The following is an 18,173-nucleotide window of genomic DNA, read 5'->3' as shown; positions in this document are numbered from 1 at the left end:
GATTCAAGTGATATATGAAGAAGCTGGACATGAAAAGTCTGCAAATGATAAAGCGAAAAAAATTATATTTCTAGATGCTATGGTACTCATATGTTATGCAAAGCTTGGAACAAATTAAAAATTGAACTCATTCAAAACAACTGGGTTTATTGAATTCGATGACATTGTGCCGATAAGCTCAATCGAAGATGTGGATGATGAAACTGACCAGTGGATCTCTACTGAAGGGGACATTGTTGTTTATACTCTGCTTACTGATGATGAAATTGTGTCAGAAGTTATGAATGAAGGGCTAGGAAAGGAAAATATTGAAGAAACAGAGGAAGTTCAGCTACACTGATGCGATATCAGTTCTACAGAAAAATTTGGAATTATGCAGAGAAAGACCAGAACAAATCTACCACTTTTATAAAGTGAAAATGATGCCTTGGAACACTATAAAAAAAATTTACTTCAAAAAATATAAGCAGTTACATGGAATTGCAGAATAACTGAAATTTGTGAAGTCTATATGTAACTTACTGATTTGTTTTTTCATAATTAATTGCATAAATCATTTTTAAAAATTTATATTTTACAGTATTCCTCATGTTTTGGTATTTGTACTGTATCTTTTTATAACATATTCTTTTAATACAGTACTGTATTTAATAGAATTGACTAATACAAAAACATGTGACAGTAAAGATAAGCTTTTCTTTTTGTTTTTTCAATATTAAATTAGTTTGTTTCTATGTATCATATTATCTAAATTAATATTGTACATAATTAAACTGTCATTTTAATACACATTATACAGTCTACTGTCATTGAACTGTCTACATTATATTTTACAACCTTTTTATGTAAAATTAGGTTGTGCTTGTAAGTGTATAAGAGAATGACCTTCAATGCTTAATTAAAACAGCTGCTTTTTTGACTCACTTTTGTTACGCAAAAAAGTGATTCTAATAAGTGACATCTACTACATATGTGACATCTCAAGATGCTACCACACTACAAGTGCTGTAAGCAAAATTTATAAGAACCATTATGATTGAAACACAATATAAATGAAGCACAAACTGCTACTTGTTAACTCTGTAAACTTCGTAATACTATAAAAAAAAGCTGACAGTGTATTACATGACTTTCCTGACTATGTCAGTAAAGTCTTGATTACAAAAGTATGATTTAAAGATCAAAATTCCCAAAGTTTGAATAAAGACTTTTTTTACTTTAGTCTTTTTTACTTGTGGGAAAAATTTAGGAGAAATTTATTTTTAAAGAAGTGATCCCAAACAAAAAAATGATTTAAAAATATTGAAATGTACGAAAGAAATGAAAAAAATTGCTTCTCATCATTTTGGGTTCGTAATATAATATAGGTTTAATAGCAGCCAAGCAACTTTAATTTTAATAGCACTTTAAATGATGAAAAATAAAAAAAGATTTTTTAATAACAAAAATTAAAAAAGTTACTGACAAAAAAACAGAATATATTTTTTTTTGATGTATGGAATGAATAAATTTTAAGAAAAATATTCATTCTAAATATTAAAAATAAATACTAAATTCTAAAAATATTCAGATAAAGGTTAAGCTTATCAAATTTACTTATGTAATATTTTTTCTAAATGTAACACCCCTTCAATAAAGAGTAAAATACAACAAAAAAGAACATTTTCAAAACTTTTTTCTCAATTTTAGGTATAATTTAAAAAGATTATAGAAACATTTCTTCATAGTCCTGCATATGAAGTATAAACTTTTAGAAAACTTTAGAAAAATATTTAAACTTAAAGGATATAGAGCAAAAGAACAAAAAACACATCAATTTTAATAAGTGGGAATTGATTTTTTACATTTTTTTAATTATTTATATATGGATTGTATGTACAAATTTTCTTTAATAATGTTTTCTCTAAAATGCCTCTGAAGAAAATCTGAAACTGGTTTTTTCACAATATTCCCCCAACCCCCTTAATGAATTTTGAAAAAAATTAATATGAACAATGTCCCATGTTTAGAAATATCTGAGCCAAATATGAAAAATATCAGTTCAGTCAATTCTGGGATATAAGGCCAAAAATAGTGCAACATAGATATATATGTGTTTTGGTCAAAGGTTTTTGAACTAATTAGACCCTAAAACAAAAAGATTTGAAAAACTCAAAACCCCATTTGTTAACATGATCACTATACTTTCCTGTTTAATATAGCTATTCTAGCTATATTCACTGGAAAGTAAAAAGACAATTAAAATTTTACAATTCGCTGAAACGTAAATAAAGAGGTAATAAATAATACCTACATAATATATCTATGGAATCGTATGTACCATGAATACAAAGCCACTGACTCTAATGGACCAAGTTGCTTACCAGCAGATTCAAATAAATTACCAATTAATGTTAAAAATTCTGCTTTTCCAAGTTTATCTTTTAAGTACTGCGGCCCAGTAACAAGGTCTGTCACACCTTTCAAGAAATGCTGATCTGAAAACAAAAATAAACATGAAAAATTAATAAAAATAAATTTGTGTAAAATGCACCATCACTATCTACGATATGAAGAAAGGAAATTAATATAAAAATATAAGTATTATTTTTTCACCAAAAAATACTTTAAATAAATTATTAGAGAATTATTAAGAAAAAAATTATTTTGATATTTTGGTCTGTAAAAAAATTATAAAAAAAGTCATCAGTGATCCTTCTCTCATGTCTGAGAGCTGGTGACCCAATTCATATCCTGCTGACAATTTACCACCATCCTTGAGTGTCCTTTGCCACTCAAGTCAATATGCCTAATGTTTCTTCAGTTGCCTCTTCAATTTGGCCCAGCATCTTTTTGGCGGTCTTCTGCATGACCTGCAGCTTTCGATCTCTCCCTGTATGACTATCTTCTCAAGATTTTTGCTGGGCCTATGGTCCAGGTCTCAATACCATACATGACTACTGTGAATACTAGTACCTGAAGCAGTCTGAGCTTTATATTTCCTGTTAATGTCCTAACCTTCCAAATAATTGTCAACTTCATAAGCGCCTCCTTCACAAAGATAATTTTTTTTACTAAACACACAAATCCTACGTATGAGTACGTTTGTATGTTTTACATGTGGATACATACACTATGCAACTTTTACAAGAGATTTTTGTATTATAAATAAAGTTTGACCCAATAAAATATAGAAATAAACTAATTTTTGGAAATCATTCATTGCTAATCGATTGAAAAACACAACAAGCAAATATAAGCTTTTCATATATTCTGCATATGCCATAGCTCGTCAAGACAAAAAAAAAACAAATGAAAGAACCTCTCGTTAAGTATCTAATTTGAAAATATATTCTATAGTATTTATGACCAAAGTTGAATTCAAAGTGAATCTTGAATTATTACAATTTCAATTAGATGAGAGATTCTTTAACTTTACTAGTAATGTCAAGGAAAGTTACAGCAACCTATCAATATGAGAATCTAAGCTAACTAGCTATAAATTTATGTTATTAAGCTTTAATTAAAATTGTAGGATAGAAATATTATATAACACAAAGTTCAGTTCAACTAAACAACCATTTATGAAGGCTATATTTTATCCATAAAAATTAATAAAATTTAAAAGTAAAATAAGAATTAACAGACAATGAAAAACTAGATTTAAAGCAAGTTTCAAAAACGTTGAAAATTATCATGATTAATGTTAAGAAATAAATCATTATGATTATATGAAGAAAAATAATTAGATATACTACCATTTGCTACAGTAACTAATCCCATCGGATAGAATGCTGTTAGGAGAATTTCAACAGTATCCACGGCATAAGGTATTTCATTCAAACGTACAATTTCTGATACAATATGTTTTGCAGGAAGTAGGGGAACTTTTAACAAGTACATTACAGTAAAAATTAAATGCAAATTAAGTGATGAAGGTACAATCAGTTGAGTTAAATTCTTAACATCATCAAAAAATACAAAACGCTGTGGATCAATGTTTTTACTTTCATCTGAATTATAATTTGTTAGCGGTAACCAATAGCAACTCTCTCTCAATCTTTCTATTCGTAACCATATTGCTGATAATGGTAAGTTACTCTTAAGAATACTCTCTTCAGTATTACCTAGAAAAAAAAAAAGAAATTGCATAAATATAAAGAAAAATGAATGTTTATTTATTAACAATTTATTCCTTAATATTCAGAAATGTAGTGCTTTATTAATAAATAGTGCTAATATTAATAAAATAGACAAACCAATGAACCATCTTAATGGTTTGAAATAAGACACCAAATATTTCTTTACTTTCACAACCAAGAGTAAGTGAAACAGTCTCTTTAAAAACTGGCGAAATAAAAAAAAATTGATCTTAGAACTTAAGGTCAATTAATTTAGGATTAAAGACACAATTGTTGAATTTTCTTTTAAACATTACTAAATTACATTGACTCTTCCAACAGTGATCCTGGTTTGGTTGGTGAAAAATAAAAAAATAAAAATTTTATTTGTGACCTATATACATCTATATAAATTCCTCAGTCATCACCCATGATCAGGCGCTTACCTTGTAGTGACATCACCGTTTGCGAACTCTTGTTGATAAACACCATCAGCATACCCAGCCACTAATTAAAATCCTATAAATGAGCTCCTCATTGGTTTCAGACACTAAATAAGTATTTTATGGATTTAATGTTGTTGAATATGAAAGTTGTATTTAACTCGGCTTTTTTGGTTAGCTGGCATCTCTCCCGCCACCACCCCATTCGGTCGCCCTAGAGCATAGACCAAATGTTCGGTGCCAAAAAACAGCTACTGTGCCTCAAAACAGATTTGCGACCTCGTTATTCCTAATGCTCCTAGTGAGCTCCTATCTTGTGTGAGCGGTTAAGCTGGGTGCCGTATAGCACCCGCTTACGTGTCCCTACCGCTCACTTGTCAAATTAAAACTAGATCGGGGAGGTGCACCCCTTGTTACAAATTAAAACTAAAAAAGTTACAAGTTAAAAAGACGGCAATTTAAGCCGCCACGCCTCGGTCGCTGTCAGCCAGCCATTATTTCGGATAAGGACTTCCCACAGCTCCGCTAAAGAAATCAATAAATCCCATTTAAATTTAAAATCTAACGATGACGGTTGAACATCGCAACCTCATTGAGGAACCCCCACACGGTCCGACAATGTGGCTCTCGCCACATCGACTCGCCGTTTATGAGCGGCCAGTTTTCCCCCTGACCTGGGGGAAAGTTCCAGGGTGGCCCGATCTCTGGCCCCCCCAAGAGCAGGGCAGTTGAACATAAGATGTTTGTTCCACTGGACCTCCCCGCAGACACACAACTCATCAGCCGCTAGGCGAAATCTAAACAGATATTGCATCAAATTCACATGGTTGGTGGGCACCCGACGCCCTTAAAAATGAATTCGAGGCATACCATCCCCCCAGATCCTGTATAAATCTATACAGGGATCTTCCCTTATTCGTGGTGTGCCATTCATGCTGCCATGCATCCATCGCGAGGCTCCATAGCCTCTTCCGCAGGCAGGAAATGGGCAACTGAACGAAATTTGGACCCGGTTCATTGTGATAGTCGTTCCGCTCCGGTTCTAGACCGGCTCAAACCGCATCCCAAATACCTTGGTTTCCCGACCTCTTCGCAACTTCCACATGGCTGCTCGAACTTTCACCACTAAATCGATTGGGAGAGCCTCTCCCAATACGGTGGTAGCCTCGTAGGAGGTTGTTTTAAAAACACCAGTACATACTATTAAGGCTCTACGCTGGGCACTCCTTAAATTTTGAAGCAGTGCTCTATTTCTATCCAACCTATGCGCCCAGACTGGCGCCACGTATGCGATCATACTCTCGAAGACACCTCGGTACACCAAGTACATTTGGCGACCCGACAGTCCGTAGTCTTTCTGAGCAATCCTTCTAAGTTTGTGCATCACAGAGACAGCGTCCGCCGCAACTTGCTTAATGTGGTTGCTAAAAAGCAACTTATCATCAAACAAAACACCTAGGTACTTATGAACCCTTACTCGGCTGATTACACAGCCTTTATATTTAATGTGGGGGTTTCGACTGGTTGATAATTTGTCTGCACCCTTCAGAAGCATAAACTTCGTCTTGGGCACAGAAATGTTTAAATTTTGCATGTCGATCCAGCCCTCGGCGGTTGACAAAGCCACCTGCGCTCTACTTTCTAGCTGCGGTCGTGAATTACCACGAACTAAAAGGAGACAGTCATCGGCAAAAGCCTGGGCCGTGACCCCTTCTGGGAATGTCAACCCCATAAATCCATCAAACACCAGGTTCCACAGCAGGGGACCGAGAACGGAACCCTGCGGGCTTCCGCTGGTGACGGATTTTTCCACAACTAGGTGCGCATCTTTAAACAGTGCCGTACGGTTAGACAAATAGTCTCTTACCACGGCCTGCAGGGCTCTGGGAACATTGCGGCGTTCCAAAGCATAGAGGACAGAACTCCAACACAAGGAAGGAAATGCTGCTGCTATCAATAAAAATAGCCAAAACATATTTGCAGTCGGCGCTTTCCACCTCGGTAAGAGCATTTAAGATGCAATCCTCGGTGCCAACCCCTTTCATGAAGCCATATTGGCCTCGATTTAGAATACAGCTCATATCAATGCTTTCCTCGAGCAGTTCCACAACCAGCATTTCAAGCAACTTGCCGAGAACCGGCAAGAGGCTGATGGGTCGATAACTGCCGACCTCACCAGGATCCTTTCCAGGTTTCAGGAGTACCCTTACTAAGGCCACCTTCCAGCAAGCCGGAAAGCAGCCCCAGCTTAGGCATCCCATGAACAGTCTGCCAAGCGGCTCTCTTATGACAGGCAATAGATGGTAAAAAATATCCGGGCCAAGTTGGTCAATCCCCGGTGCCTTCTTCAGTGCCATTCGAGAAACCACTCGGTCTATATCATCGGGTTCCACGGTCCGAACGCCAGGGAATGGTGTTTTACCCGCCCTAACGCCGATTTCCGCTTCAGCATCTGGAAACAGAGTATCCAGGAACGCCCGGTAAGTCACCACAGATGTTAAAGTGTGGTCACGACCACCTAAACCGCACCGGACGCTGGACAACACGTGCAATGGCCTTGGCTTGTAACAAGTCTTTGCGAGCTGCCAGGGATCGCGTTGCAACTCGCGCATGGAGTCTTTCCAAAACTTGAGTTTGGCTTCCTTGATGGCGTGAACATATGTATTACGGGCACGCCGGTAGATCCGAAGACGCTCAGCGCGCACGTGGTTAACGATATTCCCCGATGCTATATTTATAGCATCGACCGTCAACCTACATTCATGAAAGCCATACTAACACTGATTAAGACCCTCGCTCTGATCAATGCTTCGAACCATACTGAGAGCATCTTGTCAAACAGCTTGCTAAAGTTATTTAGTAGGTAGAGTGGTCTATAAGCTGCCAGGGCATATGTTGTCCTTCCAGGTTTTTTCAGAACAAGTCATGATTCTTTAGTCTCAGGTTGAACGACTATAAAACCTTGATCAGAGCTATCGCCACCACAATGCACACCACCTTCACAGGTATACAATCGGGACCTAGGCTCTTACCCACTTTCATTCCTGGCTGCTGCCAGCAGTTTTTCGAAGGTGAACTCTGGTATAATATCAGCTGCTACCTCCTTACTGATAATTGTATATACATGAGGGAACAGCGTCTGAAAGATATTCCTAAACTGACCTTTGATGAGATTGGTAGCCTTCAGTGAAAGTATTTGGTGATAACCTGAAATGCTCTATCCCACACACTTCTGTCCACATCATCATCTCTAATAATTTCTTTCAATGGAATGATGTACAACCAATAAAAGGTTACATAATTTTTTTTTTTTTTGGGGGGGGGGGGGTTGGGATGAATTACGATGAAATTTTATTGTAATGTTATTAAAAGTTTAAATAAACAAAAAAAGTTTTGAAAAATTCAAAAAATCAATATTTTTAAACTTTGAACAGTTCCCCTTCCACCAATATTGCTCCCACTGCATTTTTTTTGGATCAACAGCACTATTTCTATGCCTTGGGAGAGAAAGAACTTCTGTTACAAAATATAAAAAAAGGTGGTACCTTTTCGCGGTTTTGGCGGAAGGGGAGAATCTGTGAGCAATTTTTTTTTTAAATGGTAAGATAAGCATGCATGCATGATAGCTTAATGTAAAGTAGGGTTATATTTGCAAAATTTTGAGAAAATTGACCCCCAAAATCCACCACCATCTGGATAGTGATACCAAATTTTTACCAACAATTTGAGTCTACCAACTTGAGTCTCTATGCCAAATTTCATAAAAATCTATTTATCCAGTCAAACATTATTAAGCTTTAAACACGCCAACAGATGTACATATATACATACTGTTGCTATATACATGTTGAGCTTCATATTGCAAAACACAATGCTAGCCGCTCAGATGTCAGCAGGAGTACAGTATATGTACATGTCTGCATAAGCATCATTCCCACCATATGCAGGCGCCTATAGATGAGTGAACAGCAGATTGAATTTTCAATTCGTCTAGAAGAAGATGGAAGAAGAAAGAAGTTCCCTGGCTGGCCCAACGTGAAACCTCTCTGCAGATGCCAACATCTCTGCAGGAGCAGCAGCCCTGGCTGATCTACCGAGGGAGGCACTGGTTGTGGATACTACCTTCTGGCACCAGTTTGCTGAGCTTCAAGCACCCTGGCCAGTGGGCCTAGAGTCGATTCAATTGGGGAGAACTGCCTTAGCCACACTAGCGAAAGACGACCAAGGCCGACTCAACAATGCAGGTCTCTGGGGACCAACATTGCCACACTGCAGTGGTAACCTAACTGCTGCTGCGTGGAAGCTCAGTCCAATTCCAGTGGATGAGTCGCAACTTCCCTACTGCAGCAAAGCTGACATCACCAGAGACGAGCTTCTAAACCTAAAATCCCTTTTCAGGACTATCTCACAAAGTGCACAAATGGCCCTTTTCAGGGCCATCACTCCAAAAATCTCAAATGCCCTTTTTGCTGGTGAAAAGGTTTATTTTGTGGTAAGCGTGAAAAGGGCTATAACAAGGTTTTAAAGTGTTACATGTGGTCGAAACCATTTGGCACAGTACAAACATTACCATCCACTTTATTTTGGTTTTTTGGGGTTCTTGGATCATGAAATGTCGAGAAATACAAAAAAAAACCCATATCCCATTTTTCATTGATTACCATAATTTCCTTCTTGCAGCATAGCTCTATAGCTATGATACCACATACATAAAAAGGGCGTTATTGTTGTAAATGATTTAAATACGAAAAATAAGTTTCAGGATATGAGATATGAAATGTTAGATATTTTAAATTATATACTGTCAGATATTAGGAAGAATAAATTCGATAAAATTATAAAAGTAAATCCCAGTAAGGAATATGGGCTGATTAAGGTGTGCCAAGTCTCTTTGGAATTAGGAAATAATACACTATGGAATAAGTATAAATTAGCAAACTGTAGCGATTTTAAACATGTAAAGATGTTAACATTATATATTTAACATATATATCTCTTAAATATATATATATATATATAAAGGGAAAAATAAATTAGGGAGTTGGCCATAGGATGAGATTTCATAATGATAAGTTAATGGTAAAGGTTATACCTTACAGAAGATGAAAATGACACCAGTAATATAACTAAAAGATAAGATAGTGAAGAAAATTCACCCAAAAAGGATGAAAGCAAAAATAATAATAAATGTAAAGAGACAAAACATTAAATGAAATAAAGGAATAAAAATAGCTTGGAAAAATACTTAATCTCAAAGGTAATTAAAAAGGATGAAATGGTTCCGAGTCAGAATTTTGAGAAAGGATCAACTGGTAATATTTTTGAGGATCAAATATAAAAGTATAATCAACAATTAAATCAGAATTTAGAGTATAAGGGTGTAAGTGAATTTAATAACGTAGATATATTAGTTTGGAAAATAGAGAGATTAAAAAATTTAGGGAATATTGATATAAAACCTTTAACTTTTGATATAATATGACAGTTAGAATATGACTTTGTAATAAATTAAGTAATAACCTAATTTTTTGGAAGATTTAAATGTTTGTTGCTCCAATGCAGTACAAGGAAAATCCCGTAGGAGAGGCAGTGATTTTAGTTAAATGAATGAAAGTTTAAATGATTTTAATAAAATGATTTTAGTTAAAATGAAAGTTTAATGTTAATGATTATTAAATAAATCCAGACAAGGTGTGTAATATTTATAATAAATTTGAAAAAGATTTGGCAGCTCATATAATTGTCAGTTGTCCAAAAAAAAAGAATTTAAATATATGTTTGAATTAAATCTGGATATATATCTAAAAAAAAAAATATCTGAACTGAAGTGTAATCAGGAGCGGACTTCTATTTTTACAGTTCATAAATACTTGGTCAATTGCATGAAGATGCAATCATTTTTTAAAAATAAATAGAACTGATTTAATCTATTTATGGAGGTATATGATGATACTTTTGACTACCTGAATAAATTGAATTGAATTGAATTTTATTTCGTGGAGTAGTTGTTGGTTAACAGAAAGTTGAAGTCAATAGATAAAAGAACTTGATAATGAACAACTAGAATATAAAACGCTTATTGTTTTATTTTTATAGTAAATAATGTAAACTATTTTATTTATAAATATACACAACTCCTCTGTAACAAACTACAATGCTTTAATAGCAAATAAAGATTTGACTTTAAGTAAGAACTTGATTAAGGATGGTAGCACTTAGCGCGATGTCTGGGTTGTGAGAAAGTGCAGATTGAATCTTTCATTTCCGCTGCTTAAGTAAAATTTTTGCACATGCTTCAGAGGGGAATTTGTATAATCATACAAAAGAACAACATTCTTCATGACCATTTTACACTGTCTGTTATACAATGGAGGCATGTCCAAAGGTTCTTAAGTGTTTCATAATAAATTTTAAACATTTTTTCACGAATTTGGCCAGAAAAATTCCTTTGTGATCCCAGAACAAATTAGATTTTATTTTCAGTTTGATATACCTGCTCAAATTGTTTTTGGCTGTTATGTAAGTAAGTAAGCATCAACTATTTTGACTCCAAGATGGACTCTACATTCACGAACTTCACTTATTCTAATATCCAATCAAAATACTCTTAAAGCAATTCATCCATTTTTCTGTAGAAAATCGTAGAAATCAAAACTATGTTCATCATTCTTTGAGTTTTTTATGATGCATCACTCAGAAAGTCTGAGTGCAGAATATATGCAATAATTTTTACTCACAAAATTTTTTAAATGAGCTAATTATGAGTAATACTCTTTTTTCCCGTGTTACACATATCTCTGCAACAAAATCCTGATTTATGGTACCAGTCCTTTATATCACTACTCAAAATGTTATTATGCTAATAATAACATGATTGTTGATGATCTCAATGACACTATATATCTGCTAATATAAGAAAGTACACAACACTCACAATTAAGGGAGCAATAATAATTAAGATCTATTCTTTTTTTTATTGATTGCTGCTTATCAGCATTGAGCCTGTAAAGATTAAAAGAAGTTGGTAATTATTGCAACAACCAATTAGAAGTCAATTTTGAAGGAGTCCCCAAAATAGACAATATATAACATATTTTTAATTAGTTGTATGCAATTTTACATGTACTCACATACTAACTCCTCATTAATTGAAACATTAAGTTTGTAAATTTCCTGTACTTCATTAACAAGAGTTGAAACATTCATTTCTAAGTACTGCTTCAGTAAAGCAATAAGCTGTTCCCATAATCCAGCTTGACGCATAAACAGACCACACTCTAATAACAAAACTGAAATAAAAATAAAAAGATTAAATTTAACAAATAATCCGGTGTTTCTAAGTAAAATACAGTAGTTTATTTAAATCCTAAAACATCTGTAATAAGCCACAATATAGCCTCAAAATGTTTAAGTCTAAAATTCAAAAAGTTTAGTTTTGAATTAGTTTTACATGAAATGAACATATAAAAAAGTGATTCCATTAAGTTATTTTTTTAACTCTTTGGGATAATTTTACATATTTGTATTAAAACGATAAGTGTTTTTTAAATAAAAAAAGGTTTGTAGAAATTATTAAATTTGGTGGAATATGCTAATACTTTGTAGAAATAACAATACCTGATTTAGTACATTCTTATCATTGCCTACAATGCAGCAAATGTTCCTTGGTAATTTAAATTTACAATATAAGATTGCATAACATATGTAATCCTCAAGAATGTGGTACACAGTCAAGCTGTAGTTACATTGTACATACGGAGATGCATTTTCTCCTGACATCAGATACCCATGAGTAGCTCTGGTAAGTCCTAACCACAATCGGCAGAGGACCAATTCCTCTCAAAAAACTTTTCTTCATGACACATGTCCCATAGCAACACAGTACCGTTGATGTGTTGGAGTTTATTATCCACGGTACCAGTCCAGTCACCTTGCCATTTTTCTCGAAGAATGAGTTTTACACAATCAATAAAGTTGGATATAGTAAAACAACTGTTGAAGAATGGCTGAATACCCATGTCTTTAGCAACAGAATCTGTACGTTTATTCCCTGGAATTCTCTCTTGGCTAGGGATCCAGCAGAAACTCACTTTGTGTGTTGCGATGGTTCAACTCAGTGATTGCATTATAGATTTGAGGGATGATAAGATGTCTAGAATACAAAGGTTCTAAGCTTGGCATTACACAAGTTGCTACAAATAAGGATATCAAAGTATTTTGGGTTAACGATATACTTGTACATAAATCATCTTAGTTACCAATGAAACACTTATCATATGAAGAAGATAACATACTCTCAGTTTAAGAGTATTTATGCTTGGAGATTCATTTAAAATTAGCCTGTCTCAATTTATTTTCTCCATCTTCTAATAACATGTGGTAATACTTATACAAAAGTCAAGCCTGGAAACTTGGGTAACAGGCTGTGGTTAGTTGGTATTAATTTCATGGCAGAAAAAAACTGCCTGTGGCACTTTATTTTTTTTTCTAATCCATTTTTTCATTATTTTATTATTTTTATTTCCTATAATGTATATTCTCTACATCAGAGGATTGGTATAATAAAGAACGGAATCCATATGTAAACCTGTTAATATTTCCTTGTTACAAGAAATTTTTTATGTCTGAGGATACTTAAAAAGGACATTTTACAATATAAAATCAGTCATTTTTTTTTTATAAACTGAAAACATCACTTCTATTAAGGCACAGATTTTTTCAAATTGTGACATGACTATCTCAATATGATTGACTGGGCACAAACATGTATAAATGCTTAAGAGCTCACAATGAAAAAAATGATTGAAGGCAAGCTACATTAAATAAATCACCAAAAATTAATAACACCAAAATTTAATTAATTTACCAATGTTTTCTGAACAACAGAGACTCGAAACAGAATGAAAGATGGGAAAATTAAGAGATAAAATTATAGATATCCTCCAAAATAAAAGATTTTTTAAATGTAATTTAATTAGCATAAAAATAAATTTACCTAACATTAATTTGGAAATACTTTTTGTTCCTTCATTATATTTGTTGCTTAAATGTCTCATTCTTCCTTGTTGAAGACGTTCTAAAGCATCTACAAAAGCATTTATAACACTAGGAACAGTACATCGTGATAAACTGAACTGTGTACATCTTATGACGGCACGTGTCAACGTTAAGTTGGTTTTGTCTTTATTTACCAGTTCTAATGCCTCAGCAAGTAACTACAAAAAAAATAATAAACACAAAAGTAATCTTCACTATTATATAAATAGTTAGTGTGCATGTGTATTTGTTTACGTAGAATCCAAAAACTAAAAATTATTTTCTAAATCTTTCTTACTCATATAGCGTATATGTCTAACAGGAACACAAATTACATATTAAGATGCCTAGCGTACAGGAATTTTAGCAGTAAACAACCAGTAGCAGCACTACTGTTAGCAGTATACTAACAGTTACTACAAAATGTTACCAGTAACACTTTAATAGTGAGCAAAGACAAACAAGTTTGAGATAAAGCTTAAAAACACATATTTGTTATTTTTTAAATTTGAATAAAAAAAATAAATCCCAAAACAAACAATAGGTACATCAGTTTAAATTTTAAGAGAAGTGGATTGGGTCTAACCTCTGTTGGATCACAACAGAAAATTTGCCACGTAAAAAAGTTCCATAATAAAAACAGCAGTTCCACCAGTTATAGTATCACCTTCCTTACATAAAGGTCTAGAGCATGACATTTACTTACACAATTCTTCTGAAATTATTATTGTTAAACTTATAACCTATATTTATTCAGCAATATGTTCAGTAATTTTATTTTGTAACTTTTACACAGTAATAAAACAAATTTTGATTAATGCATTTCTAAGAAATATTATGATGCAAAAAAATAACATAACAAATGATGATATTATGCATATATCAAAATACATTTCATTTAAAAACTAAAATAAGTTAGTCAAAGAAAAAGCACTGATAAAGTTTGCAGAAAAAACATATAAATAAAATATATAATAAAACACACATTTAAGTAAAAGAAAAGGATCTCATAGAAAAATAATTATGAAGTTAATAAAAATAATAAAAGCAAATAATAAAAACAATAATTATAAAAAATATTAGAGACAAACTACACTAATCAATTTTTTGAGTCAGCATTTTAAGTAATAAAAAAAAATTACAATGTACTGTTTACAAATAATTAATAAAATTGAATTACACATAAATAGAAAAGTCTCAATATTTTTAATTACCCTTAAAGACTTGTATGAAAACTCTTGAATAGAAAATTATCTTATTATTATAAAACCTCTTACCTTATACTGTAAGAGTGTATCTTGGATAGTTGGAAGACCAACCATCCAGCCAAACAAGTGCAATATAATCAATTATGGAAAGTACTTTGTGTAAGAGATTTACCCAAAGAGGAATCCAATCCTCCATTGATGGTGACACATCAATGCAAAGTGCACATTTGGATTTTTGGGGGTGCATACCATGAAGTATGAAAAGTTGAATCAAACAACTCTGAAAATACATTAACACACAACACTAGCAAAAAACTAATAACATCAAATAAAATTAAATTCAGAAAGATTAACTACATTGCCATTCTGAGCGTCCATTCACTGCTGAAAGAGGAAAAGCTTAATCTATAAAAAACTTTCTTGAGAAGAAGAATATAATGATCACTGCAATATAGAAAACAAGATTCACAGACAATGATCCACTTGAATCAAATGGGTATAGAATATACAAGTGGATTTACCTGTAAGTAAATCCACTAGCAAGGTGATACTTTCAGGAACACCAATTTTTGGAAATGGATTTATATTCATAGATTTACACTTATATAGATGATAGCATTGATTTTTGGGTCTACCAATAAAATCTACACTATTCTAAATGTTCATGCACCAACAAATGATAAAAATCAAAAGAAAAATGAAAGGCAAAAAATAGAAGAATATTGGGAAAAAGTAGACAATTTCTACAGTCAAGTGTTAGAAAGACAAATCATAAGAGGCATCTTTGGAACGAGGAAGGAGAAAAAAGAATTCATTTTTTACCTGGTTTTGCCAGGGGCTTGTCCACGGTCCGAGAAGGACCTTGTTCCGCTGTTTCCATGGGTGAGAGCATCCCCGTCTGCTCATGTCCTTATTTTTGATCTTAGGAATAAGAATATACCCCCTAAAGGGAGTTTTCCTCCTTATAAATACTACCGACTTAGAAAAAATCAAAAATTGTTTGGATTAACTTAGCCACCAGGTATTACATAGAAAACCAAACAGCTGTTGGTAAACTCCCGCCAACCAAGCAACCACCTATTCTGGCAGACCTTATTAACCTGTACTAACCACTAAGAAAAAGTAGAAGTGAAAAAATACTATAATTAAAAATCCTATTGTACAGAAAATGTTCTGAACCTTGTGCGATTAATAAAAAACACTTCATCTGCAAGATAAACACTACCACAGAACTTGAAAGATCACCAAACACTAAAAATCACCTTTGAACTCTGGAAGTACTCCTGTAGCACAGTTTTCTCAACCTTCACTTACTTGACCAATGCAATTAGCATATATTTAGACCCAACATCACATATCTTAATCCTGTATTTCAAGGGTTTCTTGGAAATCTGCTTTGTACAAAAGACCACTTATTGTAGTGTCAAACATTTCTGTTGTGTTTAAGTGACTGTCTTTGTAAACAGTACTAAAAAGTATAATGCCCTAATTTCAAAAGAGTTAGTTGGAACAACTAAAAATTGCAGAGGTTTAACTACTCTGTTTATTTACTATTTCAACATTTGTGTGGGTTACAATTTTATTTATAATGCCTTCAGACAAATACAAATGAAATGACTGAAAAGGTGACTATAAAGTTAGTGTTTCTTTTTGGACATTGACCTATACGGATGCTATTCCTTGTCACACCTCAGTACTGGAAGGAGTTTCTTTCATCCAGGATATCCATTTTTATATTTTACAATCCGAGGAATACACATGCCATTTGCTGAAGTGGATTTGCTGATAGAAACATAACTACCAGCAGAAGCAGGAGAAGTTGTAGGAAATGAGAAATTTTTAAAGCTGAGCAATCAGCATGAGTAGGTACACCAACAGATGCAATAGAATCAGCAAGATCAAGGGCTCAAGGTGGTTTATCTCCTGGTTCAAATTCCTGAATCTCTTTAGCTTTTCCTTTAGGTTTAAGAATCTTACCTTGACTTTTGGAAATACGACTTTTACAAGGTTTAGTTACCTTTTCTGATTTAATATTTATAAATGTTTAACCTTATAGATGTTCCAAAACCTATTAAGTTGCCTGGTTTGATATAGACAGAATGTCTGAAAGTCTAGTAAAAGGGATTGGTATAATACTGAACAGCCTACTTTCTTGATAAGTGATAACTGAAACCTGCCTTGATACTTTTTCTTTGCAGGGTAAATTTCATAGTCATCAAAAGAAATATATCTGCATAATGGCTTGTAATCATCAGTTCTGGAATAATCAAAAATGTCATCTTCTTCCTCACTACCCTCATCAATATCACTTTTGTCATAAAAAATGACTCTGTTTCAAGTGAACATAATTGTGAAAGGCAGAATTTAAAAAAAAACTGATTTCATTTTATGTTTTCTAAAACAAAAATAATGTCTATTTGAACTTCTTCTAATGTACTATTAATGTTTTCCACACTAACTACGAAAAAACAAACTGTACATAATATTTTATATAAACGTTATATTATTGGTAAGCAGTCATAAAACTCATGAAACACTCCTTTTATTAAAGTTATGTTACTGGTATCCCACTGTGAAATATACGAAACGGGGTTGCTGTGAGCAAATACAATTTTTGTCAATCGGTTTTTACAGTGTAGTGTGCCTCCCACGGGGAGGCGAGTTGGCTGTGATGCACAGTACAGCCACTACAAAAACACAAACAGAAATACAATTAGCAGTAAAAAATCACAATGGCATTCCATTCTAGGGTTAAAATATAGGCACTGACTGTAAGGCAGTAGAAAACACATTTTAAACTTCAACATCAAATTATAACTGAAATGATTTGATTATCATTTAATTATTCCGTTTAGAAAGCTTATACATATGAGGTGCAGTTTAAAACTACAGGTTGATGAGTTAATAATAGCAGTAGGCAACACTGACTGGTTCGCACATGTGCAGTAGCTTTAAGTGGTCTGTTGGGCATATGGGCAGTGCCACACTGCTATCAGTTCATGGTTTTTTGCCTTTGTTGGGCAGTATGTTAAAATGAGTGCAATAATAATAAATCCTGCTGATTGTGAAATGCGATCAGTTAGATTTCTAAATGCAAGAGGACATAATGCTGCTAAAAATCACCGTCAACTTTGTGAACATATGGGCCTACCTTAATGAGTGAAGGAAATGTGAAATGAGGTAATGGTGTCATGAGTTTAAGGAAGGCTGTTCAATGAAGGGTGTTTGTGAGGAACAGAGAAGTGGCAGCCTAACATCCAGACTGATAATCTTGTTGAATGTATGAATGCAAAAGTGAGAGAAAGTGGTCACTTTAAGATTACCAATCTTTCTCTAAAATTTCCAGAAGTTTCAAAGATAACATTGTTGGGAATTGTGATTAACAC

The 18,173-nt window shown here is 33.5% G+C and overlaps 1 protein-coding gene across 4 annotated transcripts in view; it reads right to left on the bottom strand.

Annotated features, from left to right (window-relative positions):
• The window catches only part of LOC142324784 (nuclear exosome regulator NRDE2), a 53,120-nt gene that overhangs the window by 15,667 nt on the left and 19,280 nt on the right, over positions 1–18,173 (bottom strand). For all 4 annotated transcript variants that reach the window (XR_012756392.1, XM_075365773.1, XM_075365775.1 and 1 more), the window contains exons 7-10: positions 13,539–13,758; positions 11,674–11,832; positions 3,738–4,106; positions 2,294–2,477 (exon numbers count right to left, since the gene is read on the bottom strand). Coding sequence is in view for 3 of the 4 variants with exons in the window: in XM_075365773.1 (XP_075221888.1) it covers positions 2,294–2,477; positions 3,738–4,106; positions 11,674–11,832; positions 13,539–13,758 (932 nt within the window). In the remaining variant the exon portion in view is untranslated. The remainder of the gene's footprint in view (positions 1–2,293; positions 2,478–3,737; positions 4,107–11,673; positions 11,833–13,538; positions 13,759–18,173) is intronic.

Source organism: Lycorma delicatula, chromosome 5 (genome assembly GCF_047948215.1).
Source record: "Lycorma delicatula isolate Av1 chromosome 5, ASM4794821v1, whole genome shotgun sequence".
Lineage (NCBI taxonomy): Eukaryota > Metazoa > Arthropoda > Insecta > Hemiptera > Fulgoridae > Lycorma > Lycorma delicatula.
This window is presented reverse-complemented; position numbering and strand designations above follow the sequence as displayed.